The sequence below is a fragment of the Dendrobates tinctorius genome, unplaced genomic scaffold (assembly GCF_039654945.1).
Source record: "Dendrobates tinctorius isolate UK_male_01 unplaced genomic scaffold, ASM3965494v1 ptg000241l, whole genome shotgun sequence".
NCBI lineage: Eukaryota > Metazoa > Chordata > Amphibia > Anura > Dendrobatidae > Dendrobates > Dendrobates tinctorius.
Window position 1 is genome coordinate 19,669,626 of NW_027361908.1, and position 26,729 is coordinate 19,696,354.

The following is a 26,729-nucleotide window of genomic DNA, read 5'->3' on the forward strand; positions in this document are numbered from 1 at the left end:
ACAGGACCTTCTTCCAAAATGTAACTGGCTTGTCCAAATGTGCTTTTGCATACCTCAGGCGACACTGTTTGTGGCGTGCTTGCAGAAATGGCTTCTTTCGCATCACTCTCCCATACAGCTTCTCCTTGTGCAAAGTGCGCTGTATTGTTGACCGATGCACAGTGACACCATCTGCAGCAAGATGATGCTGCAGGTCTTTGGAGGTGGTCTGTGGATTGTCCTTGACTGTTCTCACCATTCTTCTTCTCTGCCTTTCTGATATTTTTCTTGGCCTGCCACTTCTGGGCTTAACAAGAACTGTATCTGTGTTCTTCCATTTCCTTACTATGTTCCTCACAGTGGAAACTGACAGGTTAAATCTCTGAGACAACTTTTTGTATCCTTCCCCTGAAAAGCTATGTTGAATAATCTTTGCTTTCAGATCATTTGAGAGTTGTTTTGAGGAGCCCATGATGCCACTCTTCATAGGAGAATCAAATAGGAGAACTACTTGCAAGTGGCCACCTTAAATACCTTTTCTCATGATTTGATACACCTGGCTATGAAGTTCAAAGCTCAGTGAGGTTACAAAACCAATTTAGTGCTTCAGGAAGTCAGTAAAAAGTAGTTAGGAGTGTTCAAATCAAGAAAATGATAAGGGTGCCCATACTTTTGCACCGGTTAAATTTTGTTTAAATGCAGATTGCACATTTTCTGTTAGTACAATAAACTTCATTTGAATCCAGAAATATAGTCCATCAGTTATTAGATATATGAAACTGAAATACTGAAATGTTATAAAGAAAAAAGGTTAACATTAATAGGGGTGCCCAAACTTTTACATATGACTGTATTAGCCATTTTCTGAAGCAATGTACAGAAAACCTTGGACAATAACTCAAGTCAATCAAGCAGATGTTGAACTCATTGAAGTCATTTAAAGGGAAACTGTCAGTAGGATCAACCCTCCTGAGCCATCTGCATGAGCATGTAGGTTATAGGAAGCCAAATAAAATGATAGCTTAATATCTGCGATCTGATGTTGCATTCCAGAAAAATCCACATTTTTCCTAATATATAAATGATACATAATATGTGAGCTATTTAGGGAGAGCAGACTGTCTGATATTACATGTCTCACAGTGGTAATGCCCCTCTTCATTTAAACTAAGCTCTAGAGGCAGATTCTCATGCAGATCAGTGTCCGCCCCATAGATCTTAGCTTATTTACGTGTTTAAAAAGTGGATTAAAAATTTAATTGCAGATATCAAGGTATCCTTTTATTCAGCTTCCTATGACCTACGTGCCCACTAGGACTGTATTCTAATGTTTCGTAGAACTTAACAAATACATTTAATACGAATTATAAATAGAAAATACATTCATGTTGCTTTTTTTATTGAAATACTTCCAGAAACAAGCCATACATAAATAAATTACTTACATTATAATCCTATTTTCTTACATCTATTCATTCCTTCCTTAGTCCCCACCCCAACCCCAAATGCCATGATAACAAACTGAAACATCAAAGCAGAAAAAGAAGAAAACTATTTTTTAATCTTCTTTGATCCAAGCAGTCTGGTGTGATGCCATGTTATTTTGCCTTCACCTTTTTCCCCGTCATAGACCAAAAGGTGTACTTCTGCCTTTAGCTTCAAACCTTTCTCCATCCAGCATTAGTGCCCTTGCGAGTTGCTGTTTTGTATCCATGCTATTCATATTGCTCAATAATTATATGCGTCCATTTTTCTATTGTGGGAAAAATAAATGTTTTTCTTCTTTTTTTTTTTTGTCTTTTACTACTGCTGTATATTGCATGTCTAAATATGAGAACTATAGGCTGCACTTTAGTTCTGGGAAGAGTTAGTTCACTTGAATACGTGACCTCTACTACTTTATACACCAAGCAGGGGGTCTTCTCTGCAGTCTGGTACCGCTTCTTTGATATAGCTGAATTATTACAGTACAGAAGTGGCTGTAGGTCAATGCCCAGCTGGAGCTTTGAGGCTTCATCTATAGTTGATTGTAACTTAGATAACCTATAATCTGTCTGTGGCTTCTCTTTTTATTTAAGAAAACAGTGGGCAGCCACAAACATATGATTTTACTAAATATGACGTATTCGATGAAATGTAGAAAACAGTCCCCAATACTAGTGTAAAGAATCCATCTAAACTTTGAAAAGTCAGGCCTGAACCTCCTAGTCGTGGGATCCCAGCATTCAGGTCTAGAGATAGAATATTTCAATGTTTATTTCAGCTCACGATCACAGAATTTGCAATATTCGCCAATTTATTAGTCGATTATATCGCATAATATAGCCTAACATAGCACAAAAGCTGGTGTTTCCCACGCTGTGTGACAGCGTGGGATACTCCAGCGTAGCTCTTCTGATGGGCGGTGAAATCATCCCTGCTGGTGAGACAGCATAAGTGCTCAGCTGTGACCTCCGGTATTGCAATACCATGTCCAAACACAATTGCACAAACAGGATGTAGCCGGTCTCCCATGATAAAATGTTAAAGGCAGGGCTAGCACAGGTGCAAAATACTGAAAACAACCACTTACTAACCCACCAAACATCTGTGGGGCGGCTGCTTAGTATTCTAATTGCGCACAGGTCTGCATAGGGTGCCATTCACACCATTACCTGAGATGCACCTCTATTTGTGTAGCAGCCTATTCCCAACTATTACATCAGGTGTGCTGCCAATATCAAATGTGCATCCACAGGCCAGACACCCTACATTACCTAGCCACCACTCCAAATACCCGGCCTGCAACCTGCATAATAAAAGTGCAAAAAAGATCTATCAGTGGCATTAGGGAGTGGTCTTGGTCCAGATAAAATACCAAGGCCAATCCCTAATGCCAATGAAACTTGAAATTAGCCATTTTTAGTTTTTTTATTTTAGTTGTTGTGCAAGTGCTTGTGCCACTTTGAGACTAGTGCTACAGTTTAAGTATTGGCTTATAAAATGCTGTTAGATGGGTGCTCTTAACAATAATGTTATACCGCCTAGAAGAGTGGTGTAGCAGTGGCATAGCTGGGAGAAGGGTTGGCATTACTTATGCCAGGGATTTGCCAGCAAATTGTATTTTTGCCAAGACTGAACACAGTACCTTCATTTACATTTGGTGTTATACACAGAAAAGCAAAGTTGTTGGATATCCATCAGATGCATAGCTTTTTGGTGCCCTGTGGGAAGTATGTCATATCCAATAAAAATGTATTAATATTTGTAGTCAGACGATACCAAAGGATTGAAGGAAGTCTGTAAGATCTCCCGTATTTTATTAAATATCTTGAAGCAACTATAAAGGACGCCCTGAATAACTTATTTGTCTTACTGCAGGAGTGCAAGTATGCAGTGAAAGCTTATGAGTTCTAGCAGCTCAGTCATTTATTTCCTTCCCACAAAGGAAACATAGATCTTGTTTAAGACTCCTAATTGAAGGTCTCCTATTTCTGTACCAAGACTCTGTCAGTAGTGACAGAGGCAGGTGCAGTCCTGTTCTTCTAATATGCATATCTTCACACCAGGTGGCCTTGGGTACAGTCTTGTTTTCTAATGGTAATAGAAAGAGAGCTTTTTACAGACCCTCACAGTGTCTGTGCACAAAGGGAACAAGTGAAAGGATGAACTTTTGGGATTTTTTTCTTTTAATTATCTCTTCTCTTCATAGAAATTTCTGTCAGAAACTTTGTGCTTTTCATTACTGTGTTTTTATATTTAATATAATCATGGTTGAGAGCAGATGTTGGAGGCATTATTGTAATGGAAGCTGAAGTGTCATTTAGTGTCTCTTCCATAGCGGACAATACCATGATCTCAGTATTCCCCCAAAGTCAGCGTTTGGGATATGGCTGTATTTCATTGGTGTAATAACATAGACCTCACACTTTTTAAACCCAGGGCCAGTTCACGGCCCCTCAGACCATTGGAGGGCCGGACTATAGTTTAAAAAAAAACTATGAACAAATTCCTATGCACACTGCACATATTTTATTTTGAAGTAAAAAAAAAACAGGAGCAAATACAATATTGAAAATGAAGAAGTAAAGTTAAATCAACAAACTTACCAGTATTTCAATGGGAACTATGGGCCTGCTTTTGGCTGAGATGGTCAATGTCCGGTTCCATATTTGTCACTGATAGTCGTAACAAGTGAAGCAATTGTTCTCTTTCTTGATATCATGGTATCCTAGGGATATATATACAGCGCTACAAAAACAATATACCAGCAATAAAATTGCCCACACAGAGACATACAGACTGCAGTGCCCATCAATGCAATCTGATCAGTGCCCATCAATGCAGCCTTGCCAGTCCATATCCTTTCAGCCTTCACCAGTGCCCAGAATGGAGGAATTCTGCTTTTACCTCAGGCTCAGACTGGTGTGGTGCGAGAGTCCCCAATAGGCAGGTGAATGACCCCAATAGACAGGTAAATATCCCCAATAGGCAGCATAGTCCCCTATAGGCAGGTAAATGTCCCCAATAGGCAGCATAGACCCCAGTAGGCAATATAGGTCCCCAGTAGACAGCATAATCCCCAATAGGCAGCATTGTCCCCAATAGACAGGTAAATGACCCCAATTGGCAGCATAGGTCCCCAATAGACAGGTAACTGTCCCCAATAGGCAGCATAGGTCACCAACAGACAGGTAACTGTCCCCAATAGACAGCATAGGTCCCCAATAGACAGGTAAATGTCCCCAATAGGCAGCATAGGTACCCAATAGACAGGTAAATATCCCCAATAGGCAGCATAGGTCCCCAATAGGCAGCATAGGTCCCCAATAGACAGGTAAATGTCACCAATAGGCAGGTAAATGTCCCAATAGGCAGCATAGATCCCCAATGGGCGCATAGGTCCCCAATAGACAGGTAAATGTCACCAATAGGCAGGTAAATGTCCCAATGGGTAGCATAGGTCCCCATTAAGGAAAGTAAATGTCCCAATAGGCATCATTAGGTCCCTAATAGGCAGGTAAATGTCCCCAATAGACAGCATAGGTCTGCATAATAGACCAGACCCGGCGTTAAAAAAAAAAAAAAAAGTTTTCACCTATGTCCCCTGCTGCTCTGAAGAGGTGCCCGCTCGACTCCGTCTTCTTCTGGCACAGGCGTTGTGACTTCATCAGGCCACGCAGGTCTGTGCTGCATATGGAAGGCCACAAGTCCCCTTCCTTGCCGCCTCGTCGTTCTGCCTGCGATTACAGGGTCCACCGGCACTGAGCTGTAGTGAAGTTCAATGTCAGCCAGGCCCAGGGGCTGATGGGCCGGATAAATGTCCTCGGCGGGCCGCATGTGGCCCGCAGGCCGTAGTTTGAGGACCACGGACATAGACTGACATCTTATGTAATGGCTAGAGAAGAAAGTCATAGCTTGGTGCATCACGCTAAACCAGTGTTTCCCAAACCCCATTCCTCACAACCCCCAACAGATCATGTTTTCAGGATTTCCATAGTATTGTACAGGTGATGGAATTATTAGAATCATAGAATCGTAGAGTTGGAAGGGACCTCCTGGGCCATCTGGTCCAACCCCCTGCTCAAAGCAGGATTCGATAAATCATCCCAGACAGATATCTGTCCAGCCTCTGTTTGAAGACTTCCATTGAAGGAGAACTCACCACCTCTCGTGGCAGCCTGTTCCACTCATTGATCACGCTTACTGTCAAAAAGTTTTTTATAATATCTAATCTGTGTCTCCAATTCAGTTTCATCTCATTGCTTCTAGTCTTTCCTTGTGCAAATGAGAATAAAGATGATCCTTCTGCAATGTGACAGCCCTTGAGATACTTGTAGACAGTTATTAAGTCTCCTCTCAGTCTTCCCTTTTGCAGGCTAAACATTCACAAATCCTGCAACCTTTCCTCATAAGACAGGGTTTGCAGACCGGTCACCATTCTGGTCGCTCTTTTCTGAACTTGCTCCAGTTTGTAAATGTCTTTTTTTTTAAATGTGGCCCCCAAAACTGGACACAGTATTCCAGATGAGGTCTGACCAAAGAGGAGTAGAGGGCAATAATGACTTCACGTGATCTAGACTGTATGCTTCTGTTAATACATCCTAGAATTGCATTTGCCTTTTTTGCTGCTGCATCACGCTGTTGACTCATATTCAGTCTGTGATCTATTAGTATACCCAAGTCTTTTTCACATGTGCTGTTGCTTAGCCCTATTACTCCCATTCTGTATACGCTTTTTTCATTTTTATTGCCCAGATGTAGTACTTTGCATTTTTCCCTGTTAAAAACCATTCTGTTATTGCTGCCCACTGCTCCAGTTTATTTATATCTTTTTGAATCTTCTCTCTCTTCCCTAGTATTAGCTATCCCTCCTAGCTTTGTGTCATGAGCAAATTTAATCAGTTTACCCTCAATTCCTTCATCTAAATTGTTGATAAAGATGTTGAACAATACCGGGCCCAGGACAGAGCCCTGTGGTACCCCACATGAGACATTCTTCCAACTGGATGTGCGCCATATACGACCACTCTTTGGGTCCGATCACTAAGCCAGTTATGAATCCACCTAACAGTTGCCTTGTCCATTCCATACTTAGTCATTTTTTCAATAAGGATTGTGTGAAATACTTTGTCAAATGCTTTGCTGAAGTCAATATATACTATATCTACAGCATTTCCCTTATCCACCCAATCAGTGATTCTGTCATAGAAGGAAATTAAGTTAGTCTGACATGATTTATTAGTTACAAACCCATGCTGATTCTGTTTAATCACTTCATTCTTATCCAGGTACTGACATACATGTTGTTTAATAATTTGTTCAAAGATCTTTCCTGGTATAGAAGTCAGACTCACCGGCCTATAGTTGCCTGGGTCCACCTTCTTCCCCTTTTTGAAGATAGGAACAACATTTGCTCTTCTCCAGTCTTCTGGGACTTCTCCTGTTCTCCACGAATTTTCAAAGATTATGGAGAGCAGTTCAAAAATTTCTTCTGCTATCTCCTTCAATACTCTGGGGTGTAATTCATCTGGACCTGGAGACTTGAATTCATTTAGGTTAGCTAAGTATTTCCTCACTATATTTCTGTTCATAGATATCCTGGATTCTTCTATTCCCTTAATAGGACAGTGAAGAACAGTTGGTGTTACATTTCCTTTCTGAGAGAAAACAGATGCAAAATAGGAATTTAAAAGTTTGGCCTTCTCAACATCCTGTCTTACCATTTCATCATTTTCATCCTGTAAAAATCCTATAGCATCTTTGACTTTTCTTTTACTTTTGACATATCCCCAAAATCCTTTTATTATTGCTTTTGACGTCTCTTGCAAGCCTCAATTCATTGTCAGCTTTAATAATCTGATTCGGGCCCTGCAGGTTCTGCAGACAGCATTATATTCTTCTTTAGATATGCCTCCCTCTTTCCATTTTATAAACATTTCTTTCTTCCTTTTTAGCATGTGCTTAAGTTCTGTGTTCATCCATCCTGGTTTCCGTAAATGCTTCCTATTCTTCCCTCTTTTCGGAATTGTTAACAATTGTGGTTTGAGAATTTCATTTTTCAAGATTTCCCCTCCTTCCTGGACATTTTTGTCCTTAAGGATATCCAGCCATTGGATCGCTCCAATTCTCTTTCTGAATCCCTTAAAATCTGCCTTTCTGAAATCTATCCTTGACGTCTGAATCTTCACAGGTCTTCCTCCTCTAGTTATCCAAAATTCTAAAATAGCATGGTCGCTACCTCCTAGGGTCCCAGCCACTTTTACCTCCTCAACCATTTCCTCCCTGTTTATAAGGATTAGATCCAACGTAGCAGTTCCCCTTGTTTACTAAGGCATCAAACTGTCACTGGTTCTATCAATGCTATGGAAATCCTGAAAACGCGATATGTTGGGGGACAGTGTTGGGAAACACTGTGCTAAAATCAATTCTTAATGTAAATGTAACCCAGAAAGAAAGATATGTTATATTGTGTGTAAAAATATTTTTATACATCAGACAAGATAACTAAGTACATTACTTCTTATTTATAATACAGTTTTTCATGTGCTGTCCTACCATTGACCTTCTGTTGCTCTTTACTTTGTAATGGCCCTCTGACATATTGACCCAGCATAGTTAAATAAATGGACAGGTCATCAGATCTGCTTGCTCCTCATTTGCAGCTTTGAATCTTATGCTGGTCTCATTGGATTTCAGGGTTTTTTTTTGCCACCACTGACTAAAAAGAAAAGTACAAATTTTTAAAGACGAGTCAAACAATGGAAACATGGAAACAAAAAAGGTCCTCAGACCCTTGTAAAATGCTTCTTAAAGCCTTTGACTGGCTTACAAATTGCCACAAGATTGAACGGTTTTCTGAAGCTGCATTCTATTTTTGAATCTCCCAATTGAATTTGTAACGTAAAATGGCACAGAATTTTGGAATATTTTCATAATGCAGGAAGGTGCTGAATTTGTATATCATGATCGTGAAACAAAACAAGTTGAGGCTCTCATCAGCACATCCAGATAAGCAATCGCCAGGGGTCCAGCTTCTGATACCCCGACAAGCAGTCATTATTGGCACAAGACATTGTGGATGGCAATATGGCTATTGTCATATTACAGGCTGGCCAAATCACTAGCCGACCTTGTCATGCATGTCAGTCCAGGTCAACTGGAACTAGAATCACTCATTGTAGCATGTCTCCCCACTATAGATTGACCACTTATAGAGTGGAGTCATAGGAGGGGTAGTAGCCTCTGCCAGCAGCATATAGGAAAAGGTGGTCATGACTATTCTCAGACAAATATAACATATGGAGTACTATTATCACTGTTGCTTGACAAAAACCTCTTAATAGCCCTTGTCCAATATAAGTGCTATACTGTATTTTTATATTAATATTGGCTTGCCTATGTAGTCAATCATTTCTTTGCTAATATATATGTCACAAAGGAGGAAGAAAAAGACCGGGTTTTTCAATGTATCCGCGCTGACCACACAAGGACAGAAATATTCTTCATAGCTTTATTGTGCCGACGCGTTATTGCTTTATTGTGCCGAGTTCTTGGGCCCTGAGGAAGTGGCAGATCTGCCATGAAACGCGTCGGCACAATAAAGCTATGAAGAATATTTCTGTCCTTGTGTTGTCAGCGTGGATACATTGAAAAACAGTCTTTTTCTTCCTCCTTTGTGACACTGGTATCTACGGGAGTCTGCAGCGACCACTGGTTCCTTTCACATTCTACAAGGGTTTGTGACTGTTCACAACCTGTAAAGGTGAGTGCACTAACCGTTTATTGTCACCCAAAAAAATCACTTTTATCGCCCTGTGTGCGCTCTTTCCTTGATTTCAGATTGTTTATATATGACATTCATTATATGTCATTATATCCAGTTAATACGGTAGTTTTCTGCTAGGTCCCGGTCACACGTTCCGTATTTGGTCAGTATTTCACCTCAGTATGTGTAAGCCAAAACCAGGAGAGGAACAATCAGAGGAAAAGTATAATAGAAACATGTCATCACTTCTGGATTTATCACCCACTCCTGGTTTTGGCTTACAATTACTTAGAATATAAAATACTGACCAAATACTGAACATGTGAATGAGGCCTAAGGGTCAAAAATCTGCATGAAAACCCACTTTAAATCTACTTGTAGTAAGCTTTATATTCATTTCAGTTGGTATATATATTATTTAATGTTGATTTCTTGGTGCCATATTTGAAAATAAACTTAGTATATTTTATAAGGAAAATTAACCCTTAATTAATTCTCTTAATTGTGCCGCCTTCCCCAACTGACTGTTATCTATCCTTATATTATGATAGATTCGATATTACCATTGCTAGTGTTCCTTTCTGCAACTGTTCCTAAAAGAACTAGAAATCTGCCTTTTTTTTTTTTCTTCTTGCTTCCTTATGTAATTGAGACATCTGGCTCCTATTGTTTTTGTAGGCAAAACATTGTCTGGGTTTGCTTATTTAGGTCTTTGATTAATATTACTTCGGGTTACACATTTGCACTTGCACTTACACTCCACACCCCCTCCCATCTGTCTTCCCTTTTGCTCTGGTATCTGAATATGAAGGTCGACATGTGGTTAATAGTCTACAGATACTTCACACAAGTATCATTTTTTACATTGTTTTGACATATATTTTTTATGGGATTCGAATGAAGGCCAAATGTCTTGAATTTTACCAGAGTCAGGGCAGAATGTCATCTCCATTGGTCCTGAAAAATTAATAGTACCCAAAAATTGCTCTAAGTTGGAGAATTGGGTTAATTGGAAGTATAAATTCTGGGGGTTCGTTTTAAGAAGTGAACAGCTTCATACACTGCTAAAAAAAAAAAAATTAAGGGAACACTTAACACAATGTAACTCCAAGTCAATCACACTTCTGTGTTATCAACCTGTCCAGTTATGAAGCAACACAGATTATGAATCACTTTAAATTGCTGTTGTGCAAATGGAACAGACAGCAGGTAGAAATGATAGGCAATTAGCAAGACAACCCCTATAAAGGAAACGATCTGCAGGTGGTGACTGCAGACCATTTCTGTATTCTTATCATTTTTAGTTGTTGTTTTGTTCACTTTTGCATTTTGTCATTGCTCTCACCCCTAGAGGTACTGTGCGGTAGTATGAGGCGGTGTCTACAACCCACAGAAGTTGCTCCGGTAGTTCCTCCAAGAAGGCTCAACAATGCGAACTGTGGCAAGTAGGGTAGCTGTGTCTGTCAGCATAGTATCCAGAGCAGGGGTCCCCAAGCTGTATCTCGGGAGCCATATGTGGCTCGCAGGTCTGTGATGTGTGGCTTGCAACCGTCTGCCAGCTTGGTGCAGTATCACCAGGTGTAGCAAATAGCTGTTAAGAGCAGATCTCCAGATGATGACTTTTGTGTGTAGCCCTGCTCAGAAGAGCAGATCTAAATGAAGTAAGATAGGAAACCGTGAAGCTTGGCATACTGCCTTGGTGTGATTTCAGTGGAAAATCTTTGACTGTAATTATACATGTAATCGGGGCTCTTGATGTCACTACTGTGAGTGGGGCAGCATCTGGATGTGGCTCGCGACCCTCTTTCATAGATGAATGTGACTCTCAAAGTCCGAAAGGTTGGGGACCTCTGATCCAGAGCATGGAGCCGATACCAGGAGACGTGGAGGACACCGTAGGAGGGCAACAGCCCAGCAGCAGGACTGCTACCTCATCCTTTGTGCAAGGAGGAACATGAGGAGCAGTGACAGAGCCCTGCTGTTATGAATGAGTCACCGTAGGAGGCAAAAACAGAAATACTAGCTAAGTCCAGAAAACCAGAGCAGTTGGCAGCTATCGGATTGCAGACCCCTGAACCTATCAACAACAACTAGCAGTAGCCGTGGGGGGTTCCTACGATGCCCTAGACCCCTCGATCACAGCCGGAGAACTAAATAGCCTAAAGACAGAAAGGGAAATCTAAACTGCCCCAGAGCAGACCCCAAAGCAATAGGCAGCCCCCAACATATAATGACGGTGAAGCAAGATGAAAAAACACTCACACAGATAGAAAGATAGGCTGAGCAAATGATGGGGCCAAAGCTAACTAAATAGGACAGGATAGAAAAGCGTCTGTCTGCAATCCGCAAAACCCTATCAAAACTAGAGCCAACAGACTGATAGGGAAAAAAGCCCTGAAGACGCTAGGCTTCAAAAAGACTATATCAGTACTCAGGTATTTTCTGAAGACAGAGGAAAAAGGAATTCAGCTCACCCCAGCAGGGAATGGCAGAAGTTCAGAAAAACAAGGCAAAACAAAACCAAACCACAAATGCAAAAAGCAGAGCAGAAAACTTAGCTTTTGAGGAGCAGGAATCAGACTGGTCTCCTAGAATCCCTCAGAGAGATCACCAGCAAGGCAGAAGGGCGTCGGCTGCCTTATATCCAGTCAGCAATTCCCGTCACCCAGTCATCATCATCCAGCTCAGGTGCTTGGTAATCAGCCTCACTACCTTCCTTCACCAGAAGAGGGAGTTCATCAGACCTCAATGGTGAAGGGGAAAATGAACTCACAACACCCTGCATAATGACCTCCAACAGGCCACTAATATCCATATGTCTGCTCAAACTGCCAGAAATAGACTCCATGAGGGTGGTATGAGGGCCCGACATCTACAAGTGGGTGTTGTGCTTGCAGCTCAACACCTTGCAGGGCAATTGGCATTTGTCAGAGAACACCAAGGTTGGCAGATTCGACATTTGCACCCTGTACTCTTCACGAATGAAAGCAAGTTCACACTGAGTACATGTGACAGACAAGGCAGAGTCTGGAGACGCCATGGAGAACATTCGGCTGCCTGCAACGTCCTCCAGCATGAGCGGTTTGGCAGTGGGTCAGTAATGGTGTGGGGAGGAATTTCTTTGGAGGGCCGCAGAGCCCTCCAGGTGCTAGCCAAAGGTACCCTGACTACCATTAGGTACCGGGATGAGATGCTCAGACCCATTGTAAGACCATATGCAGGTGCAGTGGGCCCTGCATTCCTTCTGATGCATGGCAATGCTAGGCCTCAGGTGGCTGAAGTGTGTCTGCAGTTCCTGCATGATGAAGGCATTAATTCTATGTAGTGGCCTGCCCGTTCCCCTGAACTGAATCCAGTCAAGCACATCTGGGACATCATGTCTCATTCCATCCATCTTGTTGCACCATAGACTGTTCAGGAATTCACTGATGCTTTAACCCAGGTCTGGAGGAGATCCCTCGGGAGAACATCCACCGCCTCATCGGGACCATGCCCAGGCATTTTAAGGATGTCATACAGGCACATGGAGGCCACACACACTACTGAGCATCATTTCCTTGTTTTCAAGCATTTCCACTGAAGTTGGATCAGCCTGTAATTTGATTTTCCACTTTGATTTTGAGTATAATTCCAAATCCAGACCTCCATGGGATATTAATTATGATTTATTTTTGTGTTTTCTTGTTCTCAACCCATTCCAAAATGCAATGAATAAAAATTTGCAACTGGAATAGTTAATTCATCTAGGTATAGCTAGGATGTGGTATTTCAGTCTCCCCTTTATTTTTTTTGAGCAGTGTATTAACGAAACCCCAATGAACCCCTCCTGAATTGGTGCCGAGCACTTAAATTTCTTCTTTTAGTGTACATTTCTGAAATCTTCACCAAGACCTGTTTTTTATTTGTACGAAGAAAGTGGATTTGGTCCAAAATAATGTTCGTTTATAGCTGCAGCCTAATGTGCAAAATGCAAAGCAAAGAGATTAGGAGCAGTGCATATATACTATGTGTATTGTACTGTAACTTTCAAAACTGTTTCAATGTAGATATTTGTTGGCAAAGTATGCCTGGATTGCTGAAAAGCAAGAGTCCAGTTATTCTTCTAGTGACAGCGTTTGGCTTTCGGGCTGCGTAATGTTTTTGTGGTAATGTGAGAAAGAAGTGCTCATCCAGACACTCATCCTGTTCTGGCATGACATAATTGCAATTGCACTGATCTGTGAATTGGGTGGCCTGTTAATCAAACCACTAAACAACAAAAAGGCTTACAGCGTCCATATTTGGCAGTTTTAGCATGTTTATAAATCGGATTTTTTTCCTGTTTAAAACAAATCAGAATTTCCAGAAAATTGTTTCATTGGTATTTGAATTACATGAAAAAATGTTGTTGTTTTTTAATAGTAGACACATTTTTTTCTAACTTGTGAGAATTATGACCTTGGCCACACTGATCTTGAGAATCTATTTTTGGTCAGGAGATGGAGCTGAATAATAACTGACTTTGATGAGACTGTTGTGTAACCTGAAGGCAACCTTTTACCATATTTGTATTGATTTGGGTTATTTATGAACTTAAATATAAAATCTACATCTTTTTGTTATGTAAATTAGAAGATTACTTTCTTACTTAACATTTTCTTACAAGGAAGTGTACTACTGATTTCCGAAACCATACTGTTGTCCTATCACGATAAGCTTCCTGTGTTATACCATTGTAAGTAAAGGCTCCAAGTTATAATGTGAAAAATGTACAATTCGGTAGGGACACAGCTTGCTTAAAGTGGACCTATGAAAGCCAGCCCAGGGAATAGGGGTTTTCTGAAGCCGGTAAACCCCTTTAATGTTTTTTTTAATTATTTATGAATTTTAAACATACAATAAAATTTAACTCTCAGCTCAATATATCACAAAGTGCGTTGTCAATTGTATAAACACCATTATACACGTGAGTTTGTATAGATTATAAAACAGAAAATTAGTAAACCAGTACAAGCGGTGTAAAAAGGACAAAACGAATACCAGGTGTATCAATAACTAACAATTGGCGTAGACTTATCGTGTAAGCATTTATTTATGGTAAATATAATTATCCTAGAAGAAAGTTTATGGCAAAAAATCAAGGGTCATATAAACTATAAAGGAAGCTCTCTTCACTCTGGATCAAAGGGGCCTCCCTCCAAGCGAGATCGATCACCGTGGCCTCCAAGAATTAACTAGAAAACCTAATCCTTTCCAGTAAATCTAAACCAGGGAGCCCAGATCTTTAGGAAACGGTCGTGGGAAAAAGTCTCCTAACTCAAGAGTTCCTCTAGTCGATAGATAGGTTTAATTTTCTTAAGTCATTCCCCCAAAACTGGTGGGGCTTTTTTGTATCCTTTTCAAGGCAATCGGGTGTTTTGCGGCCCCCAACAACAAAGGTAGAAGATGTTTCTTAGGTTTGAAATTTGGCGTGGGGAGGGACAGAAGTACTTCTGGGGCAGTAAGTTCTGATTTTAACACTCCTAAGGCTGGTTTCACACTAGTGTTTTTTTGCATACATGCGCATGCGTCCTTTTCCCCTATCTTTAACATGGGTGCGAATGGTCTAGCGTTTGCACGCGTTCGTATTTTTACGTGCGCTTGCTTTTTTTGTAGTGTGCGCCCAAGCGCGCCGGATGCTACCTGTTGCATATTTGGTCCGTCCGACCTGTCTCAAAAAAAAGCATGCGCACGGAATGCGCGAAAAAACACATTAGAGTCTATGGGAACGCAGATGTGCGCACGTCTGCGTTTAAAATCGCATGCGTTTTAAGAGTAAAAATGGCTAAAAAATGGTTAAAACACATGCGCAAAAAAGCAGCAAACGCATACAAAACGCATGATGCATTTTTTGTATGCGTTTGCACTGCCAAAAATGCAGCGCAAAAAACGCTAGTGTGAAACTAGCCTTAGGCCTTCAGGATGTCATTGACTTTGTGCCAGGAATGTTGACGTTTCTGACATGTCCAAAAAATGTGGGTTTGTGTGACCCTCGACCGCTCACATCTCCAGAAGAGTTGGAGACTCGGCTAAGCCCAAATGAAAGAGCTTCTCTGGGGTGAGATACCACCTTGAAAGGATCTAGAAAAGCCATGAGAGTTGGAACAAATCATTTGTTTATCTTGTGGTGATAGGGTGATATTGAGTTCAACTTCCCAAGAATGGAAAAATAGTGGAGTAATGTTAATTTAAGCGTTTAAAAGGTTGATGTATATTTTTGAAATTAGTCTTGGAATAGGCGGTTTTATTTTCATTAGCAAGTCTAACCAAAGCCACTTGGAAGGTGAAGTGGTTAATTTTTTGATATGTTTCATAAAATGAGACACATGAATTTGTTGAAGTTAATTAATTGGACGTTTTGTAGCTTCTAGGGGCCATGAGTTATTGCAAGATATTTTGTTATTCAAAAGATAGGAAATTGGTTTGTCTGGGAGGGAGTTCCAGAGTTCACTTTAATTTAATTTTTAATTTATTCTTGCATTTGTGGTTGGGCTATGTAATACAGTGATATCACCCGTGAGATTGCAATGTTAAAAATGTGCATCACAGACCTGGGAATAAGATCTCAACTGTGATGAACAGTTTAAACACTTGTCAGAAATGTGTTAATAAATATCACTTATAGTTCACACACACATTTACACATGCACACGTGACGCACACTACACCCACACAATCACATATGAAGGTCAACGCTGCAGACAATAACAGATACTGGGGGGAGCAGTAGCAGCAGAGACTCTGCGCTGGACCTAGGAAGGGTGCGTAAAGCAGGGTTTGGTATTTAAAAAAAAAAAAAATAGACAAATTGCAGCCGGGGAGAGGGGTTTTTAAAGGCTGAAAATTCATTTTAGGGCTACTATGTGAGCAGGGATAATTTTTACTTTTTAATTAAAAAAAAAAAATATATCTATTTGTGTGATTCAGAGTTACAACAATTCTTGCAGTGTAATGCACAACATTGAAATGGCACATTTTCAAGTATTTACCAGTTATTACAAGTAAACAAACTTACTGGAAAGATATCCAGATACATTCCACTTTCTGAATATTTATTATTTATAATTGACTGCTTGAGCTTGGCTACTTTTTTCAGTTTGGATAATAGGTTAATGCCCAAAATACAGTAGTTAATGTGAAACGTAATATTCAAGCTGGAGATGCTGTGATTTTATTACATTTTATAACTTAAGAGATATTTTGGAGAATGGAGTGGGTGGATTACTGCAACTCCCCAGAGGTAGTTATCTCTGTGTGTGGTCTAGTGTACCAAGTCCCATGTGAATTTCCTTAAAGCTTTGGCCTTTTTTGCTGTATACAGTATATTCTTGCACTTACATAGAATTATGTTTTTGTTCCTTTTTCATTAGTATTTTCAATATTTGATAAAGTGCACTTTTTATCTGTAACAAGTGAGATTCAGCGAAAGTATTTATATTGACAGCTATCTGAAAGGCAAATCTAATGTAGGCTGATAATATACTATAGTAAAAACATAATATAAATAATATGGTCAGTGTGCAGAATTTTATGTGGTGGCGATATATACCGTATATACTTGTGTATAAGTTGACCCGTGTATAAGCCGACCCCCCTAAATTTGCCACAAAAAAAACTGGGAAAACTTATTGACTCGTGTATAAGCCTAGGGTGGAAAATGCAGCAGCTACTGGTAAATTTCAAAAATAAAAATAGATACCAATAAAAGTAAAATGAATTGAGACATCAGTAGGTTAAATGTTTTTGAATATCCATATTGAATCAGGAGCCCCCATATAATGCTCCATACAGTCCAAGATGGCCCCATAAGATGCTCCATACAAAATACAACCCATATAATGCTGCACAAAGGTTAACAATGCCCCATATGCTGCCCCTTAAAGGTTATGGCCCCATAAGATATTCCATAGATTATGCTCCCATAAAATGCTCCATAGATTATGGCCCATATGCTGCCCCATAATATGCTCCATAGTTTATGCCCCCATAAGATGCTCCATAGTTTATGCCCCCATATGCTGCTCCATAGATTATGCCCCCATATGCTGCTCCATAATTATGCCCCCATATGCGGCTCCATAATTATGCCCCCATATGCGGCTCCATAGATTATGCCCCCATATACTGCTCCATAGATTTTGCCCCCATATGCTGCTCCATAGATTAAAATAATTTTATTTATATAGCGCCGATATATTCCACAGCACTTTACATTTTAGAGGGGACTTGTACAGACGAAAGACATAACAGCATAACAGTAATCACATAAGTCATAACAGATACCAAGAGGAATGAGGGCCCTGGTCGCAAGCTTACAATCTATGAGGGAAAAAAAAGGGAGATACGAAAGGTGGGTGGTAACAGTTGCCCCCAGATTATGCCCCCATATGCTGCTCCATAGATTACACCCCCATATGCTGCTCCATAGTTTATGCCCCATATGCTGCTGCTCCATGATTACGCCCCCATATGCTGCTCTATAATTATGCCCCCCCATATATTGCTGCTGCTGCCGCTGCAAATAAGGAAAGAAAAATTACATACTCCCCTCTCGTCGCTGGGGGCCCGATGTCGGTGTCCTGAGCAGGCTCTGATGTTCTGATGTCACCGCTGGCTCAGGACCACGGCACTGGCGATATTTACCGATCCCCGCTCCATGGCTGCGCGTTGCTCTGTCCTCTCCTCCGCATCCTGTCAGTGACAATCAGGCAGAGGCGCGGCGCGCACTAACTACTTCACCGTGCCCTATGACCTGAACATCACAGATAGAGGACACGGAGAGGACAGAGCAGTGTGCAGCGATGGACCCGGGACAGGTGAATATAGCTTATACTTACCCCCTCCTGGCGCAGTCTCTGCAGCTCCGCTTCTCCCGGTCTCAGGCTTCTTCCTTCAGCGGTCACGTGGTACCACTCATTAAAGTCATAAATATGCGCATATTCATGACTTTAATGAGCGGTACCATGTGACCGCTGAAGGAAGGAGCCTGAGACCAGGAGAAGCAGGGGGCTGCAGAGACCGCGCCAGGAGGGGGTAAGTATGACCTGGTCCCCCTTCCCCCACCGACCCCCTGGTATATGACTCGCGTGTAAGCCAAGAGGGGGACTTTCAGCTCAAAAAATGGGCTGAAAATCTCGGCTCATACGTGAGTATATACGGTAGTTTTCTCATCACATCTGACAATGAGAATCTGACTACAATTTTGAAAAGTATTTGGTTAATATCAGCACCTTTTTATCTCCATATTACTTTTCAACATGATTTTCTTGATATTTATTGAAACAATTGACTTGTTGCACTGATATCAGCCTGGGCTATTTAGGACTTTCCTCAATTTTCTGATGTTAGCAAGTTTTAGTAGAGCGGAGTATAATTTATTGACTTTTCCTAAAATGTCATTGTACATGTATCTGTGTTTCATTTTTTCCATTCCTAATATTTTAATAGAAAGCTGCCCTTTCCTGTGTTGTGAATAATAAGGACATTACATTCTCAGGATCCCTGCTGCTTTTGGCATGTGCTGTCCATTGTGGTACAAGTACCTCCTCTGGCATTGATCTAAAAGCCCCTTCATTACTGAAATAGGAAATCCATATATTGTTGGAAATAGACATACTGTAATCTGAAAATAATCTAATAAAAATCAAGAAAAAAAAGCAATGATATGGATTCAATTATTGCTATTAGTGTTTTTTTCTTGCCTGAATTATTAGGCTATTTGTGTTAGGAGTGCTTTTGAAAGCAGTTACGTCCCAGGGACCAAATGAAGAACAGGTAGAGTAGAATTCCTCGTAGGCCACCAGAGAGAGATAGGAGAGTTTTATTAATATATTGACAACTGAGCAGTCCATTCAGCTTGTCCATAAGATGATTAGATAGTGTCACAGTTTGTAACAAAATTGATAATTGACAAGTGAAATGGTAACACGTCACATTTTCAACTACTTCAATTCCAGAACTAATAACAGCCCAACAGCAAAGTTCTCTAAATTCTTATTTTATGGAGAACCTAAGCATTTTTACACTTCCAGAAAGCTGACTGTAAGGGAAATTGTAATATTAGGAGTTTAATATTATGTTAACTCTGACATTCTCATAATTAAAGGGGTTGTCCAGGCTTTTCACATAATATCAGTACATATCTGGGCTGCAGAATTATGCCAATAAGTAATTTACTTTCTGTCACTAGTTTGCTCGGTTTTCTAGATATTCTGAACAGAACGTCCAAGGGGGGGTGTTATGGCATTGAAATGAGAACTAGTCGTAACCTCCTACTCTACTCCAAACATGCCCTCTATAGCAACAATCCCACACTCCATAGCTACAGGCCCTCCCCGTCCACATGAAGAAGCCCTCATCACACAGGAACAAATCCACCCCCTCTAGCAGCCTCACTGCAGAGAGCAGACCACCCAGCTGCTCCTCCCCCAGACACACGCTGAACAGTGATCTATGGAAAGTGAAACTAGTGAGGAGGGAAAATTGTCCTGTATTCTGGGACAGGCTGCTCCCATCAGTATTTGTGTCATTAGAGACACAGTGCTCTCACATGCACTGCACCAAATCTGCTGCTGTGTGAAGACATCAGTGACACAGAGCTGTCTCATTCACACAACAGAGGCTTTGTCACAGAACAGATTACATCAGTGACTGCCATCCCCTGTGCAGATTAGAAGCTGCAGACCCCCATCACTGGCTATCACACAGTCCTCACTGCTGCCAGCAGCCTAGGACAGTGAGGGAAGGAATTACTGATAATGAGTTATGTATTGTAATCATGGAGTGGCCCAGAATACAGGACGATTTTCCCTCCTCACTAGTTTCACTTTCCATAGATCACTGTTCAGCATGTGTCTGGTGGAGGAGCAGCTGCTCTCTGCAGTGAGGCTGCTAGAGGGGGAGGATTTGTTACTGTGTGATGAGGGCTTCTTCATGTGGACGGGGAGGGCCTGTAGCTATGGAGGGTGGGGTTGTTGCTATAGAGGGCATGTTTGGAGTAGAGTAGGAGGTTACGACTAGTTCTCATTTCAATGCCATAACACCCCCCCTTGGACGTTCTGTTCAGAATATCTAGAAAACCGTGCAAACTAGTGACAGAAAGTAAATTACTTATTGTCATAATTCTGCAGCCCAGATATGTACTGAGATTATGTGAAGAGCCCGGACAACCCCTTTAACTCTGCACAAAGGGCCATAAAGTCTGTCGACTCTACAGTTCCAGATGCTAAAAGGAATACAGAATCAAAGAATGTATCGAAGGGACTACGAAGTGTGTCATTCCTGACACCTTGGCCTGGTGAGCATCAGCTTCAAAGCATGGTCAGATGGTCCTATTCGGCAAAGTTGGGCATCCCCAGTTTATTATAGTAAGGGGGATAAAAGAAAGCAAGATATTTAATATACAATATACTTGCCTACTTATTAGCCTACAGTCCAGTTACAAACTTGCTATTTCCCTATTAAAATATAGGCTGTCCTTGAAACTTGAGCCCAGGAGTAGGCATATAAAGAGGGGTTAAAAAATGGACAACTGTTCACATGTTGGGTGTCAGTTGAGCTGAGTGTGACCCGTAAACCTTCCCTACCCTCAAGAAAACAGAAGAAGAACTATAGATTAGATATAGTGTTTAGGTATTTCTGTAATTTCTCCCTTTTCTATTGTATAACTTGTGGAGACACAGGGAATCAGCGGATGCTCTAATCCACTGGCTGGAGACCTCATGGACCATGGTTCTTCCAACATAACCCCCCGTTCTCCTTTTACCTTGGAAAAATACTACTCATACACCACAGTGTGAGGGTGAAACAGTGTGGCAATACTTTTTTGAACCACAAACAGACAAAAACACAGAACACTCCCCACAAAATACCCAAGATGGTACAAAATTAGAGTCTTGCCCTTCCGCTGACTTGCTGGGATTAAAGCAGCTGCGACTTCCAGAGTCGGCAACCCCCCACGTGTGGCACACATAGAGAGGAGGTAGCAACAAGCTTAGGAAGCTGACAGTCCATTGAGATACAAGGCCAGGTGACCGGACGGTCACAACCTGGCTTCTATAAACATCTCCATGGAGATTGGTGACAGGTGGGTTCAAATACTAGCTTCCCCAAATGTATCCATGGTTTCAGTTATGGTCAGTCGTATTCTGTAGCATGTCAAATCTGTGTCCCTCATGATGGAGCCATGGTGTCCTGGCTGCTGACTTGTAGAGTGTTCCTGGCTGTAGTTTTATAAAAAGTCTCTGGTTCTTTGGATCTTTTCTTACAAAAGCATATCTGCTTTATATAGTTCATAACTGTTGTCCTTCAAGCCATCATCCAGAGGTCAAGAGGAAAGTATGAGAAGAATAACTCACATTGTTTGAATATTTAATCAATTGGTATAGTCCGTCCTCTGTTTTGCATGTCAGCAAACTACCCTGGACAATGTGTAATCAACATACATCTGTTGTTCAATTACCCTTCATCTCTGTCATCCAGGATAACTACACAATATGTTACAACAAACGTCAACTCAAAAGTCAATATTACAGGCTCAACAAACAATAGTCTGTGTTTTCATGACCAACCAATGTAAAACACATATATTCAAAAGTCAGCATATAGATAACAGTATATGCGTCCTCTCTTACTGAAAATAGACATCTGGATAATTAAGATTAAATGCTGTGTCATCACATAACTGTTTGCATATTTATGTGTAAACACGTTTCCCTTTCTTTATTCATTTCTTCTGAGTACTTTAGTGCATTTGGTACTTTTATTCTCCAAATAATCCACAGCCTTTTGGAAAGTGTGGCTTTTTGACTGTCAGACATTAATGTATATTTTGGCAACTTAACACTCTGTGTGATGAATGATGGAAGTATGTTGTGTATCTGTGATGTATGGACTGTGTTGGGGTCTGATTTATGCTCACCTTGCAGCCTATGACAGACTTTGAGTGCAAGATTGAGTGAAAGGAGGTAGATTAACATTTGCAGTTTCACCCCACGTCGTGTGCTTTAATGATGAGTGTATGTGACACTGACCATTCCTCTTCAATTTATGCTTATTACTTACCGTTATTTATTGTTGGTTTTTTTCTGACTAAATTGCGTCCAGCTTTGTCCAACCCCTTCAGTATTCCTCAGCAAGAAGAGTCAGTTCACTTTATAAGCCTGTCAAGTTGTCAGCATGTAGAGGAACCTACTAAATTATGAATTGTGTAATTGACGGAAACCCTAATTAATACTCATGAGGAAGAATTTTGATTAAGATGAAGTACAGATATTCTTGAAGCTGAGATGGTGCAGACATGCATTGGTCATCGGACATTGCAAACATTTATGAAATTGGGAATTTCTATAATTCTCTTATCAGTAATTAAACTTGACTATTTTGAACAACTTGCACTTAAAGGGGTTTTGTTTGGGACTGCAAAATGAATGATCTATTAATAGAATGGGAGCTAAACTGCTCTGCTCTGCATCAACCGCTAAACAATGTCCAGAGCTGCATTATTTCACTCTATACATTGTTTACATTTGGCCTTTCCTGGAGCAAATATCAGCTGCTTGTTGGGGGTGCCAAGTGTCGACCTCACAGATATCATAAGGCTCTAAATGGAGCTATTGGATAAGGTACATATACCTAAATATGTTACATTTTTTTAAGAAAACAAATGTCTGGCACCACCATATTAGAAAGTTGCTTGGGTGATGGAGACCATCATCTAGCACCTTGCAATACTTTACCTTCTAAGGATTAATTAGAAAATGAAAAGTTACAACATTGCTGGCAGTTCAAAGCAAGCGTAAAGGTCAGGAGATCTCCTAGACATTTTTGGGGTAATTGAAACATATACTTTGTTTACATAGCTTTTAGATTAATTCATTTAAAACGTAACGCACTTAAAAATGACTAGCATATTTATAACAGTCATAGATAGTGACATCAATTAAATATGTCTCTCAAAACACCAAGTTTTTAAACTACTTAAGAAGTTTATGGGAAAGTCGCCACAAACAGCAAGGAATGTGTGTGTGGAGTCATTGATGGACCACCCAAGAGCTTAATGTGGTCGAGGTGGTGCAGGTTATGTTCATAAGTTTCCTACATATCTTCACTCATTTCCAATATATCAGTCCAAAGCGTTCCAGGAAAACTCAAGTATAGTTCATTGGGTAAATGTAAAGAAAAATAAATATATTCATTTTTTTGTAAATTGTGTTTTTTGCATTAAGTACATCATAATAAATAATAAAATATTTGTTTACTTTTAGGGTCGTAAAAGTGAAGCTGAGCGTTACTTTTTGAAAGCAATTCAGCTGGATCCCACCAAAGGAAATTGTTATATGCATTATGGTGAGTTATCAGTAACAATAGTCATCATCTTACTTACTGTTCTCGGCCATGGATTTTGTGTCCTTTTTTGCATTATTTTAAGTGGCATTTATTTTATCTTTATTTATAAACTACCTCAAAGTTTGGTATCTGTTTTTGACCTATTCATTTATGTAAGCTTTCAGCATAAAGGATGTTAACCGAACCTTTAAAGAATAACCATTGTTTTACTTATTTATTTTTCATTAATCAATAGTACACATGAAAATAGGAAACTTTGTAATATGTCTTACTAGATTACTAGATAAATCTGCCTCTTAGTTCCCCTGGACTGATCATTCCTTCTCTAAATTCATAATTCAGTGGTAAAATTTTCTCATTCATTTCTCATGGAATCATAGAATTTATTTTCTGAAGAGGAAATTTTCATACTTAATTTTCCAGAGGAACATGCATGGCTTTTAAGTCTCCTCACTCTGGTATGGCAGGCTTGACATGTCAATCTCCACAACGAGAAACCTTACCCCTTAGACCTCATTCATTACTGAAATGCGAGATTGCGATTGCAGTTGCTGCTCATAAAGTTCTGTGAAACTGTAACTGTCGTTTGATGCAATCTTGCAGTAGACTGTTTTCATGTAGCGCCTCTATCCTCTCCATAGAGTTTTAAAAGCACCAACTGCCATCTCCTTTTTCAGTCGCTGAATACTGAATCCTATCTCTTCACTGAATCCTGGTTTTATCCTTGAATTGAGAATTTTCATAATAATCAATCAGTCCAGGAAAAATAGAAAGCAGATTTCTCTGAGATATATTACAAAGTTTGTTATTTTTTTATGTGTACTTTTGTTTTATGAAATAAAACATTAATTCATCAGTTACTTTTATAATTGTAATGTGTTGTTTCCATGAAAAGTAGTGTTTTTACAATTTTATTACATTTTGTTATTTGACTTTGACATTGTAGTACATGAGCATCCTAGTTGTACTAAAAAGAATCTGCATCTTGGCTATTAGACCTTATAGCAAGGTTAAAAATAGGGCATGTTTTTCACGTAGTTTATAATTTTTTTATTTATGTACATACTGTTGCAGATTCTAGTCATGTCCAGAATGAAAATTAATTTTAAAGAATTACTTTTTTGGTAATATCTGCTGTAGTTTTTATTATAATGTTATCCTAACGGAATTAGATCTGCATAAGGGCAAAACACAGATATGGAATAGATAATCACATGTGTGAAAAATACACCAATCAATCCAGGAAAGTAATGTGTCCTTAGAATCATGTTCCCTTGCCCTGTGTTATGCTGCACTCAGATTATTTAGCAAAAGCCTACTGACAGATTCCCATTAACCTCTTCCCGAAATATGATGTACAGTTATATCATATGTCGGGTACCTGACTTTGATATGAGCTCGAATGCCAAACCCACATCTTTTCCTGCAGATGATGGCTGAATTATTCAACCATCAGCTGCCTGTAGCAGCCGTGGGTGGAGTGGAGCTCTGCTCTCTGCTGTTATCTTGTTAAATGCCTCTGTCAGTCTTTGATAGTAGCATTTATAGGGAACCTGTCTCCAGGTTGGGCTGATACGAGTTACAGCCACCGCCTTTCAAGGCTGATCTACAGCATTCTATAATACTGTATATAAGCCCCGACCTATAAGAGAAGAAAAATAATTTATTATACTCACGTGCGAGGTAAACCTACAAAATACAAGAGTTTAAAACGCCTGGATTCAAAAAATCCCAGTGAATCACAAAAAACAATTTTTTTTTTGTGCAAAATCCATTAAATGTATTTATTAGTGTCCTCATAAAAACGCATATATATATACAAAACAATTGAGTACATAAGGTGGAAGACTAACAGCAAAATCACCTGAAAAGATTGTAGTCATAACAACTGGCACCATATAGGTGAAACGGACGAGAGGCAATACCTGATGTCATTATTATAGTATAACATTACAGGGATAACAGTGTATCTTAAAAGAACTGTGTATAGGGACGCACCTGGTTTCAAACAGCATAGTGCACAAAGATCATATCAGGTAAATTGAGGGACAAAGGCCCTCCAATAATATACCTGGGACCTCCCTAATTACCCAATCTATTATTACCATGCCAAAACATCCGAGTATAAAGTTAGTCTCTTACCCATGTGGGAATTTCAGGTGGCGCTGACTAGGCCCCGCCGCGTTTCGCTCCAAAGGGCTTCCTCGGGGGGCTGTGTGACTTGTATTATGGGTTAAAGACCCTTTTATAGAGGCACTAATCTTCCTGACGCGCGCGGCCATTTCTAGCCGCGCATGCGCGGTGAACACGGAGTCCCCGCCGCGTCATTTTTAGCCATCCCGGAAATCGACGCGCGTCATGGCATCCACATCACTATGGAGACCCGACGAGCGCCGAAGCCGTTCGGATGCCTTTCACGACGCGGCGGCCATGTGCACAACGCATGCGCCTGCCACAAAAGCCTTAACTAAAGAAGTGAATAGGCTCAAAGGCAAAGTGCAAATGTGCACACAAGCCTAACCTCGTTTACAAGAGCCAATCATAGATATGTCAACCAATAATCATTAAGGAGACTATATCAAGGTAACAACCTCAATGCACATTACATTGCAACCATTGTGGCCAGGACACAAAAAAGCATATACAAAAAAGCATATACAAAAATAAAAACTATATATTACATAAATAATGAATAATACATAAATAAGTAATAAATAATAAAATAAAAATAATGAAAAATAAGTAATAACAAATAATGAAAAATGAAAAATAATAAATGAACAAAATATGTCCTACCACAAAAAACATACTAATATGTCATATCCGGATCAAGAATCGTATAATTAAAGATACATAATATAATACAACATTAAACATGATACTAGGTTGAACATATCAATGCATTAAGATCATAAATAACTCTTCTTCAGATCGGGCTATAAACAGGGTCCAAATCTTCACAGCTTGTTGAAAAAGATCGTCTTCAATAGTCCAGATGGTCATATATACTCATACTAAACAAATAAAAAAATATTATCAATAAAAACAACCCACAACACCAATTAAAATCAAGAGAGAACAAGGACAGATTATAGGAATGGTGAAAATGATAATTTCTCATTCAAACCTTTAGGATGCA

General features: G+C 40.0%; 1 protein-coding gene across 3 annotated transcripts in view; it reads left to right on the forward strand.

Moving 5' to 3' along the window:
• Window positions 1-26,729, forward strand: part of TMTC2 (transmembrane O-mannosyltransferase targeting cadherins 2) — a 454,418-nt gene that overhangs the window by 339,041 nt on the left and 88,648 nt on the right. For all 3 annotated transcript variants that reach the window (XM_073556991.1, XM_073556990.1, XM_073556989.1), the window contains exon 9: window positions 23,509-23,590. In XM_073556991.1, the coding sequence (XP_073413092.1) occupies window positions 23,509-23,590 (82 nt within the window). The remainder of the gene's footprint in view (window positions 1-23,508; window positions 23,591-26,729) is intronic.